Source organism: Parasteatoda tepidariorum, chromosome 7 (assembly GCF_982258835.1).
Source record: "Parasteatoda tepidariorum strain Cologne lab strain chromosome 7, Ptep-v5.0, whole genome shotgun sequence".
NCBI lineage: Eukaryota > Metazoa > Arthropoda > Arachnida > Araneae > Theridiidae > Parasteatoda > Parasteatoda tepidariorum.
In genome coordinates this window covers 22,197,978-22,220,631 of record NC_141761.1, presented here as the reverse complement: position 1 = coordinate 22,220,631, position 22,654 = coordinate 22,197,978, and the positions used below count along the sequence as shown (strand labels likewise).

The 22,654-nt window shown below is 32.3% G+C and overlaps 2 protein-coding genes across 4 annotated transcripts in view; one reads left to right on the top strand and one right to left on the bottom strand.

Moving 5' to 3' along the window:
• LOC107454551 (cholinesterase-like) overlaps window positions 1–21,303 on the top strand; it is a 125,247-nt gene extending 103,944 nt beyond the window's left edge. Inside the window, exons 1-3 of one of the 3 annotated variants that reach the window (XR_011637361.2) lie at window positions 584–734; window positions 10,003–10,130; window positions 20,740–20,874. Coding sequence is in view for 1 of the 3 variants with exons in the window: in XM_016071783.4 (XP_015927269.4) it covers window positions 701–734; window positions 10,003–11,500; window positions 20,740–20,890 (1,683 nt within the window). In the remaining 2 variants the exon portion in view is untranslated. Of the gene's footprint in view, window positions 1–583; window positions 735–10,002; window positions 11,501–20,739 lie in introns of those variants that run through there. The other 2 variants (XM_016071783.4, XR_015435749.1) reach the window with 2 other exon arrangements.
• Window positions 21,304–21,956: 653 nt separating this feature from the next.
• LOC147806947 (uncharacterized) lies at window positions 21,957–22,358 on the bottom strand. The gene has a single exon (XM_087168709.1). It carries the CDS (start codon window positions 22,356–22,358, stop codon window positions 21,957–21,959), a length of 402 nt encoding a protein of 133 aa, XP_087024835.1.
• Window positions 22,359–22,654: the final 296 nt, after the last annotated feature.

Sequence of the window (22,654 nt, the reverse complement as noted above, 5' to 3'; positions counted from 1 at the left end):
ATATATAAGCATTAAATAAAGTAAAAAAGGGAACTTTCGAACAAATTGGAATTTTGAAAAATATTCGCGTTTATTTTTAACGTTTGTAGTTGTATTTCAGCGTTTAGTAGATTGAACAACTTGTCTTTTTTCTAAAAGTAAAATAGTAGTTGATGACTTTCAACTACTTATCGAATTTTTAATTTTTTTTAGTTCAACGAACTCCTTGCACATTCATTCGTAATTTCAAGTTTCATGTACTTTTCGTACAACAAAATAAAAGGTAATGTAAATGTAAAGTATGTGTTCCATCCTTCTCCCTGTACATTTTACGATTTTTTAATCAAGAGAGATAATTACAATTTTGTACCGCATATTTAATTTAAGACATTTAAAATGATTACTTTGTATTTATAATTTAAACAATTTATCTTAAATTATTAATTCATATGATAATTATTACATAATTTACTGTTTAACACGGTCAAATTGTAAGAGGAAAAAAATTGATGAATTCGTATTTAATCGATACTTAGGATTAATATACTTCTTGCACGACTTCTCGTAAAGATTTTGTTTTTGTAGTACAACTACGTGATATAGTCATTTGTTTGAAAAATCTCTTATACCCGGTTTGAAAAACCTTATATAACTAGAAATGTCATTCATAGAACATTTTTAGTTGGGACTTAAGGTTTTTTCAAACTAACTGTTAAAGCAAATGTTCTTCTGTAGAGTAACAATAAGTAATATGGGTAAGTGATTCTAATCAAAGTATTATAGCAATTTTTTGTACATCATACTAAAAAAGCGGAAATAATATTTTTAGAATAAAAAATTTGAAAATAAAAATTATCAAACAGTTTTGCTTTCAACATATATTAAATATTTTTTTGAAAAAATGCATGTTAAATTACTTTATGTAATAAATTTGCAGAGGAAATATTATTTTAACTCCAAGATATTTAATTTTTAAAAAAACTGGTACTTTTTTTACTGGATATAAAAACGATGTTTGACTTAAATACAAAATTTTGATAGGGGCAAGTTTTCTGTAGGTTGGAGTTTCATCGTTGTATTGTGCAGAATAAATGTTATTTATTAACATTTATTCATCTACATCTGATGCCTTTTTTCAAATATAAAAAGGGTAATTCTCCCCCCCCCCCGGATGAAGGAAAAAAAATGCATAAAATTCTGGAGAAAAGTACATTTTTGGTTCATATAATTAAAAAAAACTGTTTTGAAAGTAAATAATTACGTCAGTCTACTACTACAAACAAGCAAAAAAATCAAATTTATAAAACATAATACAAAGGCTTTTACTTATTGTTAAGCAGGAAAAGCATCTATTTTTTTTCATCAAAATACTAAATTTTCTAAAGTAGCTTTATTTGATAATATATAATGTTTGTAATTTTATTTAAACTATAAGCAACCTATTTTATTTTCTTTCTTTTTCTACACTGTCAAAACTGGGCTGAATGTCACATTTTAAGGTTTATTTCGCTTCAGTATGAGGAAGGATTGGCTCGAGGAATAAAAATAATTGTTAAAACATATACAATAAGTTCATATTTAAGGTAACATTAAAGGTAATAGTTGGGACATCTAAAAAAGTACCCTTTACTTACGGTGTTCCATGTTGTACCATCACCTGTGGTCCACATGTTGTACCAGCCGTAACCAAAAGGTTAAGCACTTATTAACAAATGGGAAATAATGAATAGATGAAATTTAACATCGCAATTAGAACCTGAGTTTTGAGTTCATAAACTATAAGGATATATTATATATCTTTTCCCAAAGAAATTTTCCAGGTACTCCTACCGACGGGACAAAAACGGGAATTTAACAGGTCTTCATTTTTGTGTGCAAATTTTACTCGTCCTCTTATGTTCTTGTTGGAATTTAAATGCGAACATTTTTAATCGGAATGTTGCTATCGTCAAAGCTTTTCGTTAGCTTTTAATCAGCACAAAACTTTTAATAAAAATTAAGGTCGTTTTTTTATTGTTATGATAATAAAAATTCACTCAATCATTTGTCCCTTGATGCAAAGGAGGCAATGGTGTCCGTTTTATATATATTTTTTTTCTGACACACAAATTACAAGCAAAAATATATTTTGATGTTTTTAATTTAAAAAAAAACAGTCCAGTAGTTATTAAAAAAAGTTTGATTATTGAAATTATACTTGTATTAAAATAAAGTATCCAAAAAAAGTGACTTGAAAAGTTTTTTTTTTCTCACTTGAATTCAAAAATTTATCAATAATTAATTTATCAATAATTAATTTCCCAAATTAAATAAGTGTCAATGATGAATAACTGTTTCTCTTAGATTTAAATAACTGCAAGTAAGTGAAATTTTTTTTTTAAATGTTATTTGTGTTTGTGTTCACTTTAACCCAAAAAAAGACACCAGTGTTTCATGTTGTATTTCATACTCATTAATTATTCATTAATTATTGAAATGGTAAATACAGCATTTTTCACTTATTTTGACTCTATTAATGCAAAATAATGTAAAAAAGTATAAAAAAATGTTTAATGAAAATTCTGGGCCAAAGGGTAAGTGTACGTACTATTCTTGGGATTTTTATACATATTCTTGTGGCATATTTACTACTATTTGAATACCCGTTCTCCATACTGGTGAAAAAGATAAACTAGCACTAAATCAGTACTGAAAACTGAAAGACAACTACCAACACAATTAAAAAATCTGATATAATTCTATTTATTTATTTATTATCATTTTTTGTACTCTTCGGTGTTTTTACGTTATTAGATTAAGAAAAATACATTTTTAATGGTTATTCCAATCTAAACAACGAATTACTCTATTCAGTATCTTTTAAAATAATGAAGCCGACTCCTGATAGTCAAAATTTACCACTTTCGAGGGATTTCGTTTGATACGTTCAAAATACATTTTTCATATTATCTGTAAGAAAACCATACAGTATAAATGCAGTTTTAATAGGCACCTAATACCTTTTTTACTGTAGGGGAACATCAAAAAGCTCTTTAATTTTTATTGAAGAGTTTTAGTTATGAATTTCGTAAAATTAGCAAATAAACACGGTTTTATAATATGCAAAAAAAAATGGTAAACGCGGAATAATTTGGAGCACGCAATATCCGGAACACGGTAACTAGATGAACTGAAAAATTACCTAATAAATGGTTTAAATACCGTGTATCATGGATTTGTTAACCAGAATTATGATTTTATTGACGTGAAATGTCATTACTATTCGGTAATTTTTCCTGAATTTTTTCCCCGTGCAGATTACTTTATTAATAGTTAATTTTTTTAAAATAAATAATTTTACAAAATAAATAAATCTGAAAAACTTCAAGCTAAAAATAATTATGTTAAAAAATACAGATTTTTTAAAATTTAAAACAGTGATTTTTCAATAGATTCACTCAACATCATTATGTTTCTAATCCCATTGCGTTACGTATGGACTCATACAGGGATTCCTAAATTTTGCCAAGTTGCTGCTCCTTAACAAGATTTAAAATATAATCTTGGCACCATATTCATATAATGTTGGTCTGCTGTTTGTTGTTTGTTATAAAAATGTAAAAATATAATGTATCTACTTTTCATGTGTGCAAGATTATAAAGCAAAAACTGAAAAGGGCGATAATATAAAGGTAATTAATGCAACTCATGCTTTAAAATTTCCGAAGCAGTTAAATTTTTAATAAAACAACTAGGAGGCTTCGCCCCCTGCTTGCTGGTGCTCACCAACCCCCGGAACTGCCTTCGCAGTTCATTTCGGATTGCTTCGCAATCCGATGCTCTCTCATTGGATACGTTCTTAACGTCTAGCTTTTGTATACTTTTTTGAACACTGAAGTTCCGAAAACGTTTCACTGTAGAAAATTCTAAACCAGTGCATTTCAATATTAATTTGAAATTGCGAACAGTTCACATATTTTTTTTAATCACACTATTCTAAATTTCAGTTGTTGAGAAAAGTAACTGTTGTAAGTTTTGTTTTAAAGTCTTTCCCACCAGAGGGCTAAAACCATGTGTTGTAAAACAATATGAAACAGTACAGAACGTCGGATGTAAAGCATCTGCTTTGATGAAGATAATTTTGTGAGAATTTTTTTGATAATTCGGTGAGAATTCACCCGATTAGACATATGATGCTCACTACGTGCTCTTGCGCGCCGAAGCCTATCAATTAATAATGAAAACTGTTGCCAACGCGAGAAAAGAAATGTCATCAGTTTTATTGATACATACGTATTAGCGTTTTATATAATACTAGGAGGCTTCGCCCCCTGCTCGCTAGCGCTCGCCAACCCCCGGAACTGCTTTCGCAGTTCATTTCGGATTGCTTCGCAATCCGATGCTCGCTTTGCTCGCTCATTGGATACTTTCTTAACGTCTAGCTTTTGTATACTTTTTTGAACACTGAAGTTCCGAAAACTTTTCACTGTAGAAAATTCTAAACTTGTGCATTTCAATATTAATTTGAAATTGCAAACAGTTCACATATTTTTCTTAATCATTCTAAATTATTACTATTCTATTCTAAATTTCAGTTGTTGAGAAAAATAACTGTTGTAATTTTTTTTAAAGTCTTTCCCACCAGAGAGCTAAAACCATGTGTTGTGAAACAATATGGAATAGTACTGAACGCCGGATGTAAAGCATCGGCTTCGATGAAGATAATTTTGTGAGAATTTTTTTGATAATTCGGTGAGAATTCACCCGATAAGACATATGATGCTCACTACGTGCTCTTGCGCGCCGAAGCCTATCAATTAAAACGTATTAGCGTTTTATGTAATATAGATTAGCCATATGATGCTCACTACGTGCTCTTGCGCGCCGAAGCCAATCAATTAAAAATGATAACTGGTGCCAACGCGAGAAAAGAAATATCATCGGTTTTATTGATACATACGTATTAGCGTTTTATATAACATAGATAGATGTCAACTATAACAATAAAATGAAGAGTTTGTTTGTGACTTCTTATGATTAAAGAACCATTTCGGTTAGCGTTCTGAAATATGGAGAGTTTGTAAAAGGGGCTGCTATTGTTTCTGATCCTAAAATTCTTTTAAATATTTCAATTCGATCGTTCAGGAGAGGCATTAAAAGAAATGGAACTTTTTATTTGGCTTAGAAATCGCCATTGCTGAAACTTGAACCTCAGTCAATTTAGTTTTGTTTACTCACATATTTTTAAGATAACTTCAGTCATTTTTCGTAGCTTATAACTCTAAGGGATTTATTGCACGTCTTTTAATGTTTAATTATTTTTTCTTCGTTATGGAAGACTAACTCAGTGAATCAAAACGAAGCAGAACTGATTTACTTAACCATATTGGTAATTCTAAAATTATCCACTTGTTAGTTTTGTCTATAGTTATGCTTTTAAACTTTGTTTTTATGAAATTAAATTGTTTAAAACCCCCGGCAATTGAAAAAAAAATTTCCTCGAAAGCAAAATTAATGGAGAAATAGTGTGTAGTCGCCGAACCATTTCTGCCGCCACTTATGCTTAATTGATTTTCTTGATAAATACTAATTTAAATAAAAAAAAGTCATTGTGTTAAATACCTAAGTAATGAAGAAATGGTACTAATTAATTTAAGAAAAACAAAAAAAATCACCAAACTATTAGTGCCGCCAATGTTTTTAATTAATTTTGGTGATATGAATTAATTGAAATTAAAAAAAAAATAGCTTCGAATTAAAAATTAAAATTAGTCGAGAAATGGTACTAATTCGTTTAGAAGAAAAGTAAAATTTCGTTATACTGTTTTTCAATGTAATGATCTACAATTAAAATTTATATTAAGTGTATTATACTTTATTATGTGTTATCAGTGTATTATACTTTATACCTTATATTAAGTGTATTATAATCAGAAAAAAATAGTGTGTGGAGTCCCTCCGCGAGGAAGAAGTTAAACTTCGCAACCTGCGACGCTAATTGTACAAGAATCAGCAGTCGTAGAAGGATCACTAGTTCTATTCAACGACTCTTTTTCCTGCTCCGCTCGATTCCATGCTCTGTAATAACGGTAATATTGTGCATTTTTCCCTCGTGGACCTCTTGTACCAGTGGAAGTGCTTGGGGTTGCCTCATCGTCTCGCCCTGGAAAATGTATTTGCATTAATAATGTATGTGAATGCGTCATAATGTAATTTCAGCAGAGAAAACTTAACAATCAATTGATATTCGCAAGAGACGTACCTTGACATAACCTGAAATCCGTCGCATTGTCCGTGGGATTGTTTTCACTCATTTTTTGCAATTGTTATCTACTACATTTGAAAAAAAATACTACCCTGTTAAATTATATGTGTATAAAAACAAACTAAAAAAATTTTTATGGAAAAAAATTACTTTTATTATTTGTATGCTAGTGAGAACCAAAACGATATGGAAATGAATGAGGGAAAACTGGATCCTACCATGTGATTTCCCGGCCAATAAAAATGCAGCGTTAAACGTTTAACTTCAAAAATAAGCAATGATTAAAAAACAAATTAATAGAAAAAATGGTAATAATTCGTTTATTAGAAACGTAAATTACAGTATATTATAGATTACTGTATGGTGTCAATGATGCTTAATTATTTTTTGTAATACACATTACTATGTCATGGTAATTGGTTCAGTTTTTATAGGTGCCAACTAGACTAATGTAGATACAAAATATTTCAGGAGTAAACTTCATATTGACTGAAACTGAGCATTTTATGATAGATTCTCTAGAAAGAAAAGTTTATAACGGGCCCTCAAAAAAAATATTGGAGGATATTGCTTGATTGTGGTAAATTATGAATCGCTTGAGTTGTCCTCGAGCAAGCGCATTAAGCAAGTAGATAAGAATACAAAAAATCTTACTTTTTATAGGATGAGATATTAAAAACGGACATTTGCTAAATCTAATAATCTAAATACACCCGTAGGGGCAAAAAATATTAATAAACATATTAAAAAAGACATTGGAATTATTTTAGCTTTATTAATTATATCGGTATTGGTATTTCAATTTTGTGTATGATTTTGTAGAATTGCTCAGTACTAATGCAGATTTATTGATTCCTTTTTTACTCACGTTTAAGGAACATGTATTGGTATTTCAATTTTGTGTATGATTTTGTAGAATTGCTCAGTACTAATGCAGATTTATTGATTCCTTTTTTACTCACGTATAAGGAACATGTACTCTGCTGGTTAATAATAATATAAAATATGAATAGCTGCATATTACGTAAACGCTTATTATTTACCTTAGATTGTTAAACTATTTACTTTTGAGTCTTTCAGGAGTTTCTGCTGTAACCTTGCCGTGCACAAGTAGGGGAGAGGGGGGAACTTGTGAACAGGGGGCACATGTGAACATGGTATGTTTTACCAATAAGATTTGAAATAAAAAATCTTGAAAAATTTTCAATTGATGGCAGTACTAGTCCTACCCCTCTGCAAAACTTTCAGAACAATGAGACATTTTGTTGTTCTATTCTGACAATTTCTTTGTATCAGCTGGTGTTGTATATATTATAATCACTCGCTTCTTCAAGTGAAAGCATAGTATAAATGAACTAATAAACTAAAATTAACTATTGCAGATCATCATATGAACATTCAGGTAAGTTTATGACAATTACTACTTTTTTTTTACTCAATTAAAAATTCTTTATTTTTCAAGTAAGGTTTAAGAAGGGTGATGGGGCACTTGTGAACAAATCATCTGGGGCAGATGTGAACATTTCACATGTGCCCCTACATAGTATTAAGATTATTATCCACATGATATTATAAGCTTAAAAAATATGTATGAGTTTAAAATTATTATAATTTAATTTTCCATAATTAATTTATCAATTTTTTCTTTAATTTTTTTTTAATTTTATTAAATGGTTGATCGCGCATCACGCATATTAACTGATACACCTGAGAAAGATGGAATTGCTAAACTACAAATGAAAAGATAGAAAAAATGAAGAAAAAAAAGCATAAAAGAGTATTAGAGAGGAAAGAAAAAGGCCCATTACAACTCCTGAGGAACATGAAGTTGAGAAAAACCCAACAGTGGAAAAATTATTGTACAGCTGAAAAATTATTTTCTTATTGACAGTACTGTTGTACAGTTTAAATTCACATAGTAAGCTACAACCCCTTCAGTATAATACGTATCTATATCTGATATATTTAAGATTTTTTTCTTTAAATATGATGCTTGCTTTGAGTTTTTAATCTTGTTCATATGTGCCCCAGGCATGTTCACATGTGCCCCCAATAGGGGCACATGTGAACAATTGAAGTCATTTTTCTAAAATATCATAAAGTAAAGAAATATTTTATTGAAAAATCTCAAAAAATTGCATAAGACAAAGAAAAGACTATTTAAACATATGGACTTCTTTACTGTGAGAAATTAATGATATTTTTTGAAAAATGAAGAAATAAAAAAATTTGTTCACATGTGCCCCCCTCTCCCCTATGTAAAAGCAAAATAAAACTGGAACTTCCATGGATTAAAGCCTCACAGCTTTACCTTGTCCAGCAAAAGGCAAAATACTCCTATTTCACATAAATTCAAAACTTCATCCTATAACTTTAATTTAAAACGTTTTTTTTGTATAACAATTAATTGGTATAAAAGTATTAGTAGTAGACTTTAAGACATAAACCCCTCTTCCTGCTCCAATGTATCTTAATGTGCCACGGCACATTAATTGGGAATCGGATAAATTGTACCAACGGTTTTGCTGGTACAATCGCTTTAATTTGACGAAATTTTTAATGACCAATTTTACATAAATGTAACTGAATTTCTGCGATGTAGCTTTTTTTTTACCCATTGGAAAAATGGGCCTTGTTTTAGGTTTGATGGCGTGCACACCTTTTTTGAACGTCATCACACTGCTGTGTCATCACACTTTTCAACTGTGTTCAAGAGTAATAGTAAACTGCGCCCATGTGACGTCATTGCATGCGTTGCTATAGCGGCGGCTGCTGTTTGATAATTTTTTTGGAATTCTTTTTTTTTCACTTTTAATTTTATTATGCATTAAGTTGGTGGGTTTATTTTTGAGATATGGGACCAGAGAGATCCCATAAATACTTCCTGAGCTGTGAATAAAATAGAATTTCATCATTTGAACGATATTTTTGTTTTCATTGTTTCAATTAAGAATCAGAAATTCTTACCTGCAGTTCAAACTGGATAATTTTCAATGCTAATTCAGGTGAATATCACAAATAAAGAGGGTTATAAAAAAATTGGACTACAACCATTTTGCTAATGAGTAACCTGCGATCGCTTTTTCATTTTGAGATGAAGACTTTTCCACATACGAAGACACACTTGTCTTACTATCAGCTTAAAGACCGCATAAATTCTTAAAACATAATTTAGTTATAATTAATTTTTGATAGGGGGCTTAGTTGCCAGTACAAGGGAAGAAAAAGAAATATTTTATTGATAATATTTTAAGTAATATTACATGTAAATTTGAGATGAACCAAGGATCAAGAGATTCTAACTTATACTAAACCTCTACGTGCGATACAAATGTATTTTATTTGAGTCGGTACTAAAAAAAGTTCACTCATGTGGTCAGCTTTTTTAATTTTTGGAATAATTCTTAATCCCCAAAAATCCGAAAGAAAACTAGCGTTGAATCAAGTGATCTAGACTGAAAATTATATCCCTCATTCTATTGAAAATTACACGTACTGCCGGGAATGACACAAAATTGCTTAAAGAAAATGCGTTGCTTTTTTTTTACAATCATGAACTATCAGATAACCAACCATTTCTAATTAGTTGGACACATTTTGATACACAATTTTCGCAAAATCACATTTTACGAGAAATTTGGAATATATTTTCGAGCTACTTGCAGCATAAACAACTGTCCAACAAAGCACTGTTTAATTATATTTTATTAAAATCAAAATTATGCATAAAATGGGATTCTTTTGCCTATTGAAATCATATATGAATTATTTTCTTCCAGGTATGCGATATTTCTTTATACTGGTTAGTATATATCACAGCGCATGCTGTATTGAATATTACTCTAAAAGTAACTATGCACCTCTAGTGGAGACTATCCAGGGATCTGTTATTGGCAAGTATGTTAAAGTGAGCAATACTATAGTCACAGCCTTTCTTGGTATTCCATTTGCAAAACCTCCAATAGGAGAGAAACGGTATGCTAAGCCTGAACCAATAACAAAGTGGGGAAAAACAATAATAGCCAATAAAAAATCACCCGCATGCGAACAATATTCAAGTAGAGGCGTTCCCGCCATCCCTAAAACATTAAAAATTAGTGAAGACTGCCTATATTTAAATATATGGACACCAGTTCATTGTTTTTGTAACACAACTGAAAAATTACCTGTTTTAGTTTGGATTTATGGTGGAGCATTTTTTCTAGGGTCTGCATCTGCGCCCATGTATGATGGGGGAGTAATAGCTTCATACGGAAATGTCATTGTAGCCAGCATGAATTATAGGCTAGGATCGTTCGGTTTCCTAAATTCTGGCACTGATGAAGCTCCAGGAAATGTTGGTATATATGACCAACTTTTAGCTATGAAGTGGATTAAAGCAAATATTCATAGTTTTGGCGGTGATCCAAGCAGTATTACACTGTTCGGTCAAAGTGCAGGGGCGACCTCCGTTAGTTCCCATATGATTTCTCCTCTTTCGAAAGGGTTGTTTCAAAAGGGGATACAGGAGAGTGGTTCAAATGTCTTACCATACTACAATCAAGATTATAAGGTTTCTTTATCTAGAGCAAATTATTTTGCTAAATTAGTTAATTGCCGCAATGAATCACAAATATTTCCTAACAATTCAAAGGAAATATTAAGATGCTTGAAAGCGAAGAGTCCATATGAGCTTACACACGCTGAAGATACAATTACATCCAAAGTCCTTGAGTATTTCAAACCTTGGTATGGTAGTAAATTTCTTCCAGAAAACCCTCGAACTGCTTTGAAATCTGGTAATTTCCCAAATATACCCAATCTTATCGGCACCAATAAAGATGAAGGTACAATTGTTTTGGTTTATTTTTTTCCCGATCTCTTCCCAATAAATAAAACACCAAAGCTAACTTTTCTCCAGGCCAGAGATGTAGTTAAAAGATCTTTAAAAATATTTGATGTAGAAGTTTCACCCGAAGCGGTAATAGACTTTTATTTTAAAAACGTGAACAAGGAAAATTCTTCAGACATATTAAGAGCTGTAACACACTTTGTTGGAGATATAACGATGGATTGTCCGAGTTTAATTTTTGCTGAGAACTGGGGTAATTCGAGGTTATATTGGTTAACTCATATTTCTCGCAAGGATCCTGCCGCACAGTGGATAGGAGTAAGACATTCCTATGAACTTCAATTTGTCTTTGGAAAGCCAATAATTAACAAGAAAAAATATACCGAAGAAGATAAGAGATTTAGCAGAGATATTATTCATAAATGGACAAATTTTGCTCGAACTGGGTAAGTAAATTTTTTATAAGATAATTTTCAAGGCGGCAGCGTTAAAAAGTGACTACAGTACACTCTCGATTATCCGTGCGCGGATTATCCGGTTTGCGGATTATCCGTGCTCATTCCGGAGTCACACGAAAAATATAAAGAAACATTTTAAAGATTAAAAAAAAATTTATTCATGAAGTTATAACACTACCAAATTTTTGGAAGCAATATTCGTTATTGGATTGAAGTATATGGAATATTAGCAGCATGGTCAAAGGTAAAACCGGCTACTTTATCACGATCTTGGAGAAAGATCTTATAGCTTGATGAGCAATTTTCTTCAGATGTTCAAGAAATATATGATAACAGTATTCTCGAACAAGCAAAAGAAATCTGAGGTTTCGAAATTCTTGACGAATAAAATTTTGAAGATTGGTTTCAAAGTGATGCATGTGAGCCTGACTTCCTGCATTTGACAGATGAAGACATCGTTATGTTGTTAAATCAAATAGTGATGATAGTAACTGATGCAGAAGATGTAGTAAATGAGGGAAATACAATCTCTATCTCTGTTGCTCTGTGGAAACTTTATTAGGTTATATGGGAGGATTTGATTACGGTGACATTACTGCGGTTCGTAAAACATGTGTATCGATATATAACGAAGACTCATTACACATTTTTTTTAAAGGAAAATTCCTAGTTTGATGTTATCCAGCATGCAAATGTCAGTAATATTTATATTCTTTGTACTGATATTGATTTTTCTTTAATTAAAGGAGTTTTCGGATTATCCGGGTTTTTCGATTGTTCGTGCAACCTGTCCCGGTGATTAACCCAGATAATCGGGAGTGCACTGTATTTACACATTCATGAAAGTGACAAGTTAATTCAAATATATAAAAGAAAAAACCGTTTTGTGTTTACTAAATAATGTTATGGCGTTGAAATTTTAACAACTGAAATTTCATCTTTGCAGAGCCATATTTAAATCCATGGTTTTAAATGGCTGAGACATTACCTTAAGCTTAACTATTTTAAATGAAATACAATTTTGATATAAAATTCCTTCAATGAAATAAATTCAATGAATAAATTCACAGAAACTAAGCTTATTCATTTCTTGTATACATTTTCTAAGGATAGAACTATTGAAAGAAATCTTAGCAAGGTCATGATAATAATAAGAAATTTCAAAATTCTTTCTTTAAAATATCTCTAAATTTGATGACCAATACAGGTTTTGAGCTGTAATCACTTGGACAAGGAATGTTTATCAAATTTAATGAATATAATTTGAATGCAGCAAAATACAGTAATTTTTTTTCAGTTAGTGTAACAATCAAAATTTAATAAAAGACATTCTTTATATGCATGGTCCAAAATTGTTGCTTTTCGATAAATTTTTAATAGACCCTAAATCTAATAGTTCTTGAATAAAATGAATTTCTTGTACACTTAAATAACTTCTGAATATAATATTAATGTGATTTACTTCTTAAAGGGTAAGTTTCAGACAGGACTTACTAACATATTCCATACATATAGATTTTTAGGATATAAAATAACACCTAAAAACATTGTTATTTTTGTTTCAAACTATTTATTAAGATACAAGTTATTTCGAGTAATAATATTTAACCAAAATATATTGCTAATATATTGCTATATATATTGCCCAGATTGTCAGGAATCACGCATGTTTAAATTAGCATAGAAATTTTTACAGATGTAAATTATTGTTCTAAAATAATTCTTACTCCAAAAAGACATTTTTATATACTACCCATAATGCCGATCCAACATGCGACCATTAGATCACCATGAGATCGATTTTTCTTATATTGAAGGCGCCTCCCTGGTTAATACTTTAACCCATTAAAAGCCGCTATATAAACCGTTGAGAGAAAATTGTAACTTCGGTATGTTTTAAGGTGTAATAAGCATATCTAATCATATGAGCTTTAAATTTTTCAAAAAACTTTAATTATTTCAAAGATATAATAGGGTCCCAAAATGGGAGACATGGCGTTTAATGGGACTAAGATGGCTCACTTGCACACTACACTATAAGTTGAATGTTTAGTTTCATTACTCGTATATATATTGATAAAAATCGCAAAATCTGTTTCAGTGGGATCAATAAAGTTAAATATTATATAAACATGCTTGAACGAAGAAGCAAAATAGTTCATTAATATTTTTACCTGTTTTATTCATCTTCTTTAAATTTTCCTGTTTTACATTTTTGTATGAAACAAAATCGTACAATTTTTGTGAAGCATTACTTTACATTTTTCACAACACAAACAAGTGTTCTTTTTGCACGACTTACATTTTGACTGCTTACCAGCCTGTGTAATGAAGTGATTAATTCCATCAAAACGTATGTTGGTATTTACTTGCCCATGCGGTCCAAGTCCATTATGCACAGTTTCTTGTCTTTCGGATTTTATTAAACCCATAACTACATCTCGAAGAAATGTTAATTGTGACATTTGTCCATTAACCTCACGATGAACCCTCCATGCTGCTATCACAGCCATATTAAGAGTGTTTGTGAAAAAGGGCCACCACCACTTTTTACCTTTTATTTTAGGTCTGTAAGAACTCAAAAATCGGTCAAGAAGATCAACACCACCCATGTTTTGATTATATGAGGCAACTACTCCAGGCTGAGGTAAATCAATTTTCCTCCTGGACTTTTGGCACCAACGTTTTGCTTGTCCTATAGGTTCCATTTCTTCAAAATTTGATGCCAGGCAAACAATTTTATTGTCTTTCCATTTCACAACACTAACACTCTTTGTTGTAATGCAGACAGATGTTCCTCTTTCTTTTTTCACTAAGTCCTTACTGTCTTGCAAAGGACAATCTTGAAGTCTGTTCTCTCGCACCGTTCCAGTTATACGGAATCCCCTTTTTCGCATTTCTTCCAGCAATGTCAGAGAGTTGAAAAAATTGTCAACATACACTTTATGTCGTCGACTGTTTTCGATACATTCTATCAAATCTAAGACAACTCTTGTTCCGAGGGGTGTATTACATTCAGCTGATGTTTCTTTTCCCACATAAACCTGCAAATTATATGGATATCCTTGTGAAGAAGCGAGAACCCACAATTTATAACCAAATTTTATGGGTTTTCCTCGCATGTACATCTTTGCAGAATGTCTCCCTGTATACGGAATCATTTCCTCATCAATACTTAAGTATTCAGAAAATGTTCCAAATTGTTGCAGTTTCTTACAAAACATCTCAATAAAGCATCTCACTTTGGCCAACTTGACAGAGGTATCAATTGTGTCATTATTGCATAAATGAATGTACTTTTTTATCTCTCTAAATTTTTGCCTACTCATGGCATTTTGTATAAAGGGCAGATTGCAATCTTCTGCATTGCTCCAGTATAAATCCTCTTGCGGCAATGAATGGTATCCGCTAAACAATAAGATTCCTAAAAACAAATCTAAGGACTTTTCAGATAAAGAAAATGCATAGTTGTTGTTCTGCTTAGCGTATCTTAACGTCTCTTCTTTTATCAGATTCAAAATATCATAATCAAAATACATTGTAAAAAGTTCATACGGAGTTTTACCTGCTAATTCAGGGTTAATTTCTTCTAATTGTGGTGTTTTTTCTGATTGAATAGAATCCAATTTATCAGCTTTGTCCCAATTATAGAATTTTCTTTTAGATTTCTTCTTGTTTTGCGTTCCAGTACCGTTTGTTATAACTGAGACTGATTTCATCACTTTCGCGATTTTTTTTAGGTTTTACTTGCTTATTTTCAATTGTAGGCAAATCATCTTCATCACTCGAAGAATAATTTTCAGGGAGAGACCTCTTCTTCTTTTTAAAAGATGTTTTTTTCCTTGAAGAATTCCTTGTTTTATTAAGTTTTACATTCAGCTCTACTTCTCCGCAGACGTCTACTGGCGAAACATCTTGAAAATCTTCCTCGTCAGTTACCTTACTTGGATCAGGTGGTAAGCACGTAATACTACATTCATCACCTGAGAATTCATCAGAATCTAATGTTTCCATATAATCCAATGCCTGTTGTACAGTTAAAAAGTTGCGAGCCATTTTTGGAAAGTTCGATAGAGAAATAGAACCACACTCACCAAACGATCAGATAAACTACTGAGAAAAATTTTTTTATCTCACATTTTGAAACATTCCATGTGACTGAATGGAAAATGGGAAGGGTCACAATGAGTAATTCAACACCTGCACTGATAACATTTGACCTTCAACAACAAAAGAGAGGGTACTAAGTATGAGAAAGAAGAATCCAGGAATATTTCCCCTTTTGTAAATGCGTTGAGGGTGGGGTTAGTCAGAAGATGCCATGTCTCCCATTTTGGGACCTCTTTAAATAAACAACTGTAAAATCGTTCTAAATCAATTTTTTAAAATTTTGTTTGTGACTTTATGAAGACAGAACAATTGTTTTGTATATTCAATATTTTTAAATTTCTCGAATTTAAAAATTATTTTTTTCTGAAATTATTTTCATTTGAAGTAAAAAAAAGCGATTTTGATAAAATTTAGGCAATTTCTAAACATATAATTTACGCTTCGAACTTTCTGTGAAAATTTCTAATAAAACTTAAAACTTTCAACAGTCGATAAAAAAATATAAAAAATATGCACGTCAATTGCTCAGCGAGAAAAAAATTCTTAAGCAAAGGTTCCCAAAATGGGAGACTTGGCGCTAAAGACAAGAACCTATTCAAGAACTCGACTATTATATAAGCGACAGATTGAAGGTAAAAGAAGGTTGCTACCTGTGAGAAAACCGTTTATTAACTGTTTTCACCTATTACGGTTAGTCAATTAGAATTTCTTTGCTCAAACTAGTTCCATCAAGTAAAGCCATCCAATTATTTCCTTGTAGCTGGGTACTTATTGCAGCTGAGAGGGCTAATCTGTCAATCTCATGAACGACGTAATGAGGCTTCGAGTCCCAGTGTACAATAATTCATCCATTCTCATTAATATATGAAGAGTTTCCAGTGTACCGTACCCCCCTATGTGTAACCCTAGACTGTTATAATACAATACTCTCACTTACACATAGACGGCCGCCTTATAAAGCTGCTTAAATTAAAATGTATAATATTTACCATCTCCTACGATAAGTCGAATAACCAGATAAACTAATTAAACTACATTCCAGGGTTTATTTGGTAATACACAAACCACAACCTACATCCGGTGTTAATTATCTTGCAAAAAGCTTAGCTCCAATGTCCAGTTAAATTTAATTTTTTTTTCAGTTTTGAAACCATGTCAGTTGTAAAAGGTTATGAAACTGTACAGTTTTGCCTTTATGGCTTTGACTATACTAGTTGTAAACTGTTTCAAAGCTGTTAAAGTAAAAAAAAATTGCTCCTTACTTTCAACTTTAACGCTTGTGGTGCTCGCCACTCTCACCAACTTTACCGCCAGTTGGACGAGTTAAGATCCTCAGGTAAAAGCAACCCTGTGATAAATATTCTCCTTCAGATGAAGAACTACCTTTTCAACCTCTTCACAAGGCCTCACCTGGCTTGGTAGCAAGACGACCGATAATGTTTAAATTTGTTTATGTTATATTAATGTTATGTTTGAGGAAAAAAAAATTTTGAGAGAAATCAGCATTTAGCATTTTCTTCAGCTTTGACCACACTCGTCGCAGCACACTAAAACCAACTTTCATAGAAAAGTTATTGGATTACGACGATTGGTGACGATTCACGAAGGTTTTTATTGTCATTCGTTTGGTTTTGGTATGCAATTTGTTCCTCTTAGTAATTAGATTTTAGTTTGTAGCATTGATATTTATATAAATCCAATTCTAAATTTAGAATGCATGCCGACATTACGTTATTACATGAATTAGTTTAATCTGTTTAAACTTGTTACTATTTTAAGTTCAGCACGCCAAATGAAGGTGAGCAGAATCTTACTGAAACCCAAAGTGCACGTATAGCTGTTAAACTACCACCAATATGGAAGAATAATATCTAACTTTGGTTTGTTCTGGCGGAAAGTAATTTCGATTTATCAGGAATTACTGACGATCAAACTAAATATAACAATATCGCTGCAGCTGTCGAGCCAGAGACTTTATCGACAGTTTCAGATATTTTATTTAATCCTCCAGCTGCCCATAAATATAATAGTTTCAAAGAAAGGTGGATAGTTGAATTCACAGACTCTGAAAATAAGCAAGTTCGCTAACGTCTTTCTGAATTACAATTAGGAGACGACAAACCGTCACATTTGTTGAGGAAAATGCGAACACTGGCAGATACATCTTTAAATGAAGATTTTTTAAAAACCTTTTGGCTGCCGCGTTTACTATCAGAGATACAAACAATTCTTTCCGTTAGCTCAGAGTTGGTCGAAAATTTAGCTAAGCTAGCTGATAAAATAGGCGAAGTTAGAACGGATCCCCTTCTAAATGTTTGTGCAATGAATGATTCCACGAGTTCAAGTCCCGCACTCTCAGTAAATACACGAGAAGATACGTTGACATCGAACCCGCTTTATTGGGCATAACCGCCAAAACTAATGTTTTTTCAATAAAATTAATTTCAGGTGACACACATTATTACAAATTATTTTCAAATTTTCCGAATTAACTAAATTAACACCAAAAATTATGCAGACGTGTCATAATATTGTACATTACTGGTCCGCTAATCTATACATAATAATAAAAGCGGCTGTGTGTGTGTGTGTGTGTCTGTAATCACAATATATCGCCCCAGAAGCCTCGCCCAGGCACGAAACTCGGCACATAATTGTGTTTTGACATAATGAAGAAGTATTTTTTTTCTTTTTTAAAAATTTGGATTAGTTATTTAGTTATCAGTCATTTTGTAAGTCTATGCTTTTCGTCTGCTTTTTCGTCTTCAAAGAGCCATATTCAAAAAACTATTAAAAAATGCATATACTTTTCCCCACTCTTATAAATGTATGCTAATGCGAACCTTACAATTGAAATATTAATTTTCGACAACTTAAACCAATGATATACGAAGGAATTAATAATTTAATTGTAAAGTTCGCATTAGTTTACATTTATTAAAGTGGAGAAAAGTTTAACTTTTGTATTAAAAATGTGGCAACATATTCGATACGTAAATAGAACGCTTCGCTTTGATATATTTGTCGCTGTTCATAATTGTTATAATAAGTTTTTCTTCTTCTTTCCACGCTCTATTTTTTTTTCTTAAGCGAAGACGATAATTTTTGTAGCGATATTGTAGTACTTTGTACAACTAAAAATTCTTTTTACAACACTTTAAAAATATTTACTTTATTTTCTTTATATATACAGAGAACAGTCGGCAAAGAATTCGATTAGGTTGAAAAACATTTTGCTAAAAAGGAACGAATTCCAAAAGAAAAAATAAGCAACTTAAAGAATAAAAATGCTGATGCCAGCCAATTTTTTGAAAGTTAACTTAGAAATAACAAACCAAACGATGTTAAATAACAAACCAAACGATGTTAACAAAATGACGTAGAAAGCGCAACTAGATCAAAATTATACAAGCACAACTAGATCAAATTATAATACCTGAGTGCTTGACGTAACAGATATAGAAATAGAATTTGATACCATAAAAAATTATATAGAAATAGAAATTGATACCATAAAACATTTATTCGTTTTCGTGTTCTTTTCATGTATTTAGCATTTTAGTTTTTTTTTCTTAAGCGTTGTAGCTATATAATTTCAAACATCCTCAAGAGCTATAACACATCTGCAGCAGAACTGGATATGAAGACAAAATTGCAGGACAGGAACACTTTAATTGTCCACTAATCTTCAGATTTCCTGCTACGTTTTAAAAAACTTTATTTGTGAAAACCTTCAGCGTGGCGGACAGCTGGCCGCCTTAGGCGGCTAGTACACAATAAACCTAGGCGGATCAGAAATATACGATGTTGTATAACGAGAATTTTTGTTTATGTTAGAGCAGGGTATTTGTCGGCCTCGAAGTCACCATGGTCATCTCCACTCCATGTCGCTACTGAAAGCTCGGGAAGTATTCGACCAGTTGGAGACTATAAGAAATTAAACGCTATGACAACCCCGGATCAGTACCCAATTCCCCATATACAAGATTTTACACACGCGCTGCATAACGAAAATCTTTTTTCAAAGATTGATATTGTCCGTGCTTATTTTCACATTCCAGTACACCCAGATGACATACAAAAAACTGCTGTGTGTACGACTTTTGGGCCTTTTAAATTTCCTTTTTTAAATTTTGGCCTATGCGGAGCCGCCCAAACCCTTCTGATGTTCATGAATGAAATTCTGGAAGATTTGCCTTTTTGCTATGTTTACCTCGATGATATCCTTATTTTTAGTGAATCAGAGGAATAGCATAAAATGCATGTGCGAGCCGTATTTCAAATATTAAACGGATATGGCTTAACGGCGAATGCATCAAAATGTCTGTTTGGTGTGCCAGAAATTTCCTTTTTAGGCCACTTAATAACTAAGGATGGCACCAAACCATTATGGATGGCACCAATTGACTGGACAGTATGCTGCATTATTTCTGAATGAAAAATCTAACAGTATACATGGACTTCATCAAACAGAGGATATTTTGAATCTGATGGTATTAACTGGTGGAGGACTGGGCACCCCTTCTCTTCAGACCTGAAAATGATAGTGGATGTTTCAAGACTACCTTTTCCCACAAGATGTTACTTAAAGACATCAGGCAGGGTTCATATCCTGTCCTCGATCTCCCTGGCAGCATAAAACGTCTCTTGCAGTTAAGGATAATGCCCTTTTTACTAGGACTTTCATAATATTTTATAAGCCGTCTTCCACATAAAACTGTAGTATACGCCCTTTTAGGAGAAGGCATTTCCAGTGCCAAATTTGCTTTTTTTTTTCTAAGCTTTAAAAAAACTTGATTTATCTTTCCTCCAACAAAACCCTAAGAGATTCTTTTCTAATTTTTTTAAATCTTAATTCCTGAACTAAAGATTTTTGCATTTAAACATTTCGATGGATTTGAGAACAACTCGTGTAATTTTAACATTGCTGAATCACCTTACAATGCAATTCTAGGTTGAATAAGAGTAGTCTACAAATATTAAAATAAAAATCAAACTTTGAAAATGTACTATTAGTTTAAGCTTTAATCTGTTTCAAAATTGCTTGGATATAAGTTTTTGTTTTCAATTTTTATTGAGTGTAACTAATTTGTACGATTATCAATTATGTTTTTCAGAAATCCACTTCCTGAACGCGAGAAAAAAAGTTGGCCAAAACAATTACCATTCAGTTACACTGTATATAATTTGAATACAAGTAATGAAGGAATTATTACTCATCCAAGAAAAGAAGCTTGTAAATTTTGGAGGCCTTATTTAGAACTTTAGATGTACTTTTAAATAATGATAATTGTTTTAATGTTATCTTTTACGCGAAGTTGTAACAAGATTTTAAACACAAAAAAATTGTAAAACTTCAACTTTATATTGATTACAAGTATGATTATTTTTATTATCCTTATTTTCCTGTTATTATCGTTGGTATTATTATTATTTTGTATCAGAAGTCTGTATGGTTAGAAGAAACTAAAACCAAAGGGCTATATTTTTCTTCTACATCGTGGGACTCTTTTTGATTGTGATATAGCCAAAAGATATATTTGATAGCAGCATAAAAACAAACAATTGAAAATGGGATGTAACATTATGCGTCATCTTTGTGTTTACAAGTTAATATTGCTGTATCTTCAATAGACAGTTTTGTCAATAAATACAATTCTATTAAATCAATTGAAACAATATTTGAAATTTGAATATTTTTCACGAAGTTTAAAATTTTTTTAAAATTGTTTAAAATGAAAACAAAACTTGATGGAAAGACGCATAAAGCAAGGAAAAAAATTTTGGTAAAATCACATCACAATGGTAGTCATTTCTGGTAAAAAAGGGAAAAAATAATTCTGGTTTAAATACGAGGCCTGTCTAAAAAGTATCCGACCTTTGGCCAGAAAAAATATTTCAAATATCTGACGGAGTTGGGACCCTAATCCCCTTCAAAGTAGGCCCCTTGTGCTTCCACACACTTAGCCCACCGATCCTTTGACTGGTGGAAACACCTCTGGAAGTCTTTTTTTTGGAATGGTGTTCAGCACCGTCGTCGCGTTCCGCATTATCTCTTCTTTACTCTCAAAACGGGATCCTTTCAGTGGCGTCTTCAATTTTGGAAACAACCAGAAGTCGCAAGGAGCCAGGTCTGAAGAGTAGGGAGGTTGGCGAATGGTAGTAATTCCATGTTTGGCTAAGAAAGTGTGGATCAATTGGGATGAATGTGCAGGGGCGTTGCATGATGCAAGTGCCAGTTGTTCGCCGTCCACAAGTCTGGTCTTTTGCCCCGAACTGCCTCATGAAGTCGCCGGAGAACATCTTGATAGTACTCCTTTGTCACTGTTTGTCCTTAATGTGCGTATTCGCGATGCACAATTCCACGGACATCAAAGAAAACAGTCAGCATCACCTTGATTTTGCTTCGCACCTGCCGCGCTTTCTTTGGCTTTGGAGAATCGGGATGCTTCCATTGCGACGACTGTCTTTTTGTTTCTAGGTCGTACCCGTACACCCATGACTCATCTCCAGTTTTCACGGTATTCAGAAACCCAAGATCAGTGTTGGCGGTGTTCAGAAGGTCCTGTGCAACGTCAAAACGAAAGTCTTTTTGTTCCGGGGACAACAACTTGGGTACGAATTTCGCAGCTACTCGGTTCATGTTCAAATTTTCACGCAAAATTGCATGTGCAAAATCTGTACTCACTCCAACCTCTTCTGCAATCTCCCGCACTGTCAAACGACGATCTGCCATCATCAAATTTAGTAACCTCTCAACATTAGCTGCACTCCGAGATGTTTGGGGCCTGCCACAACGCTACTCACTCTCCGCCGATGTGCGACCATCTTTGAATCGGATGAATCACTCCTTAATTTGTGTTACCCCCATCGCTTCTTCTCCAAACACCTGCTGAAATTTACGAATTGTTTGGCTTTGAGAATCACCAAGCTTTTGACAGAATTTGATGCAATATCTTTGCTCAATTTGTTCAGTCATCTTACGAGAAAACTAAATCCGACTAACGCTGCGAACAGCACCTTACTTGGCGA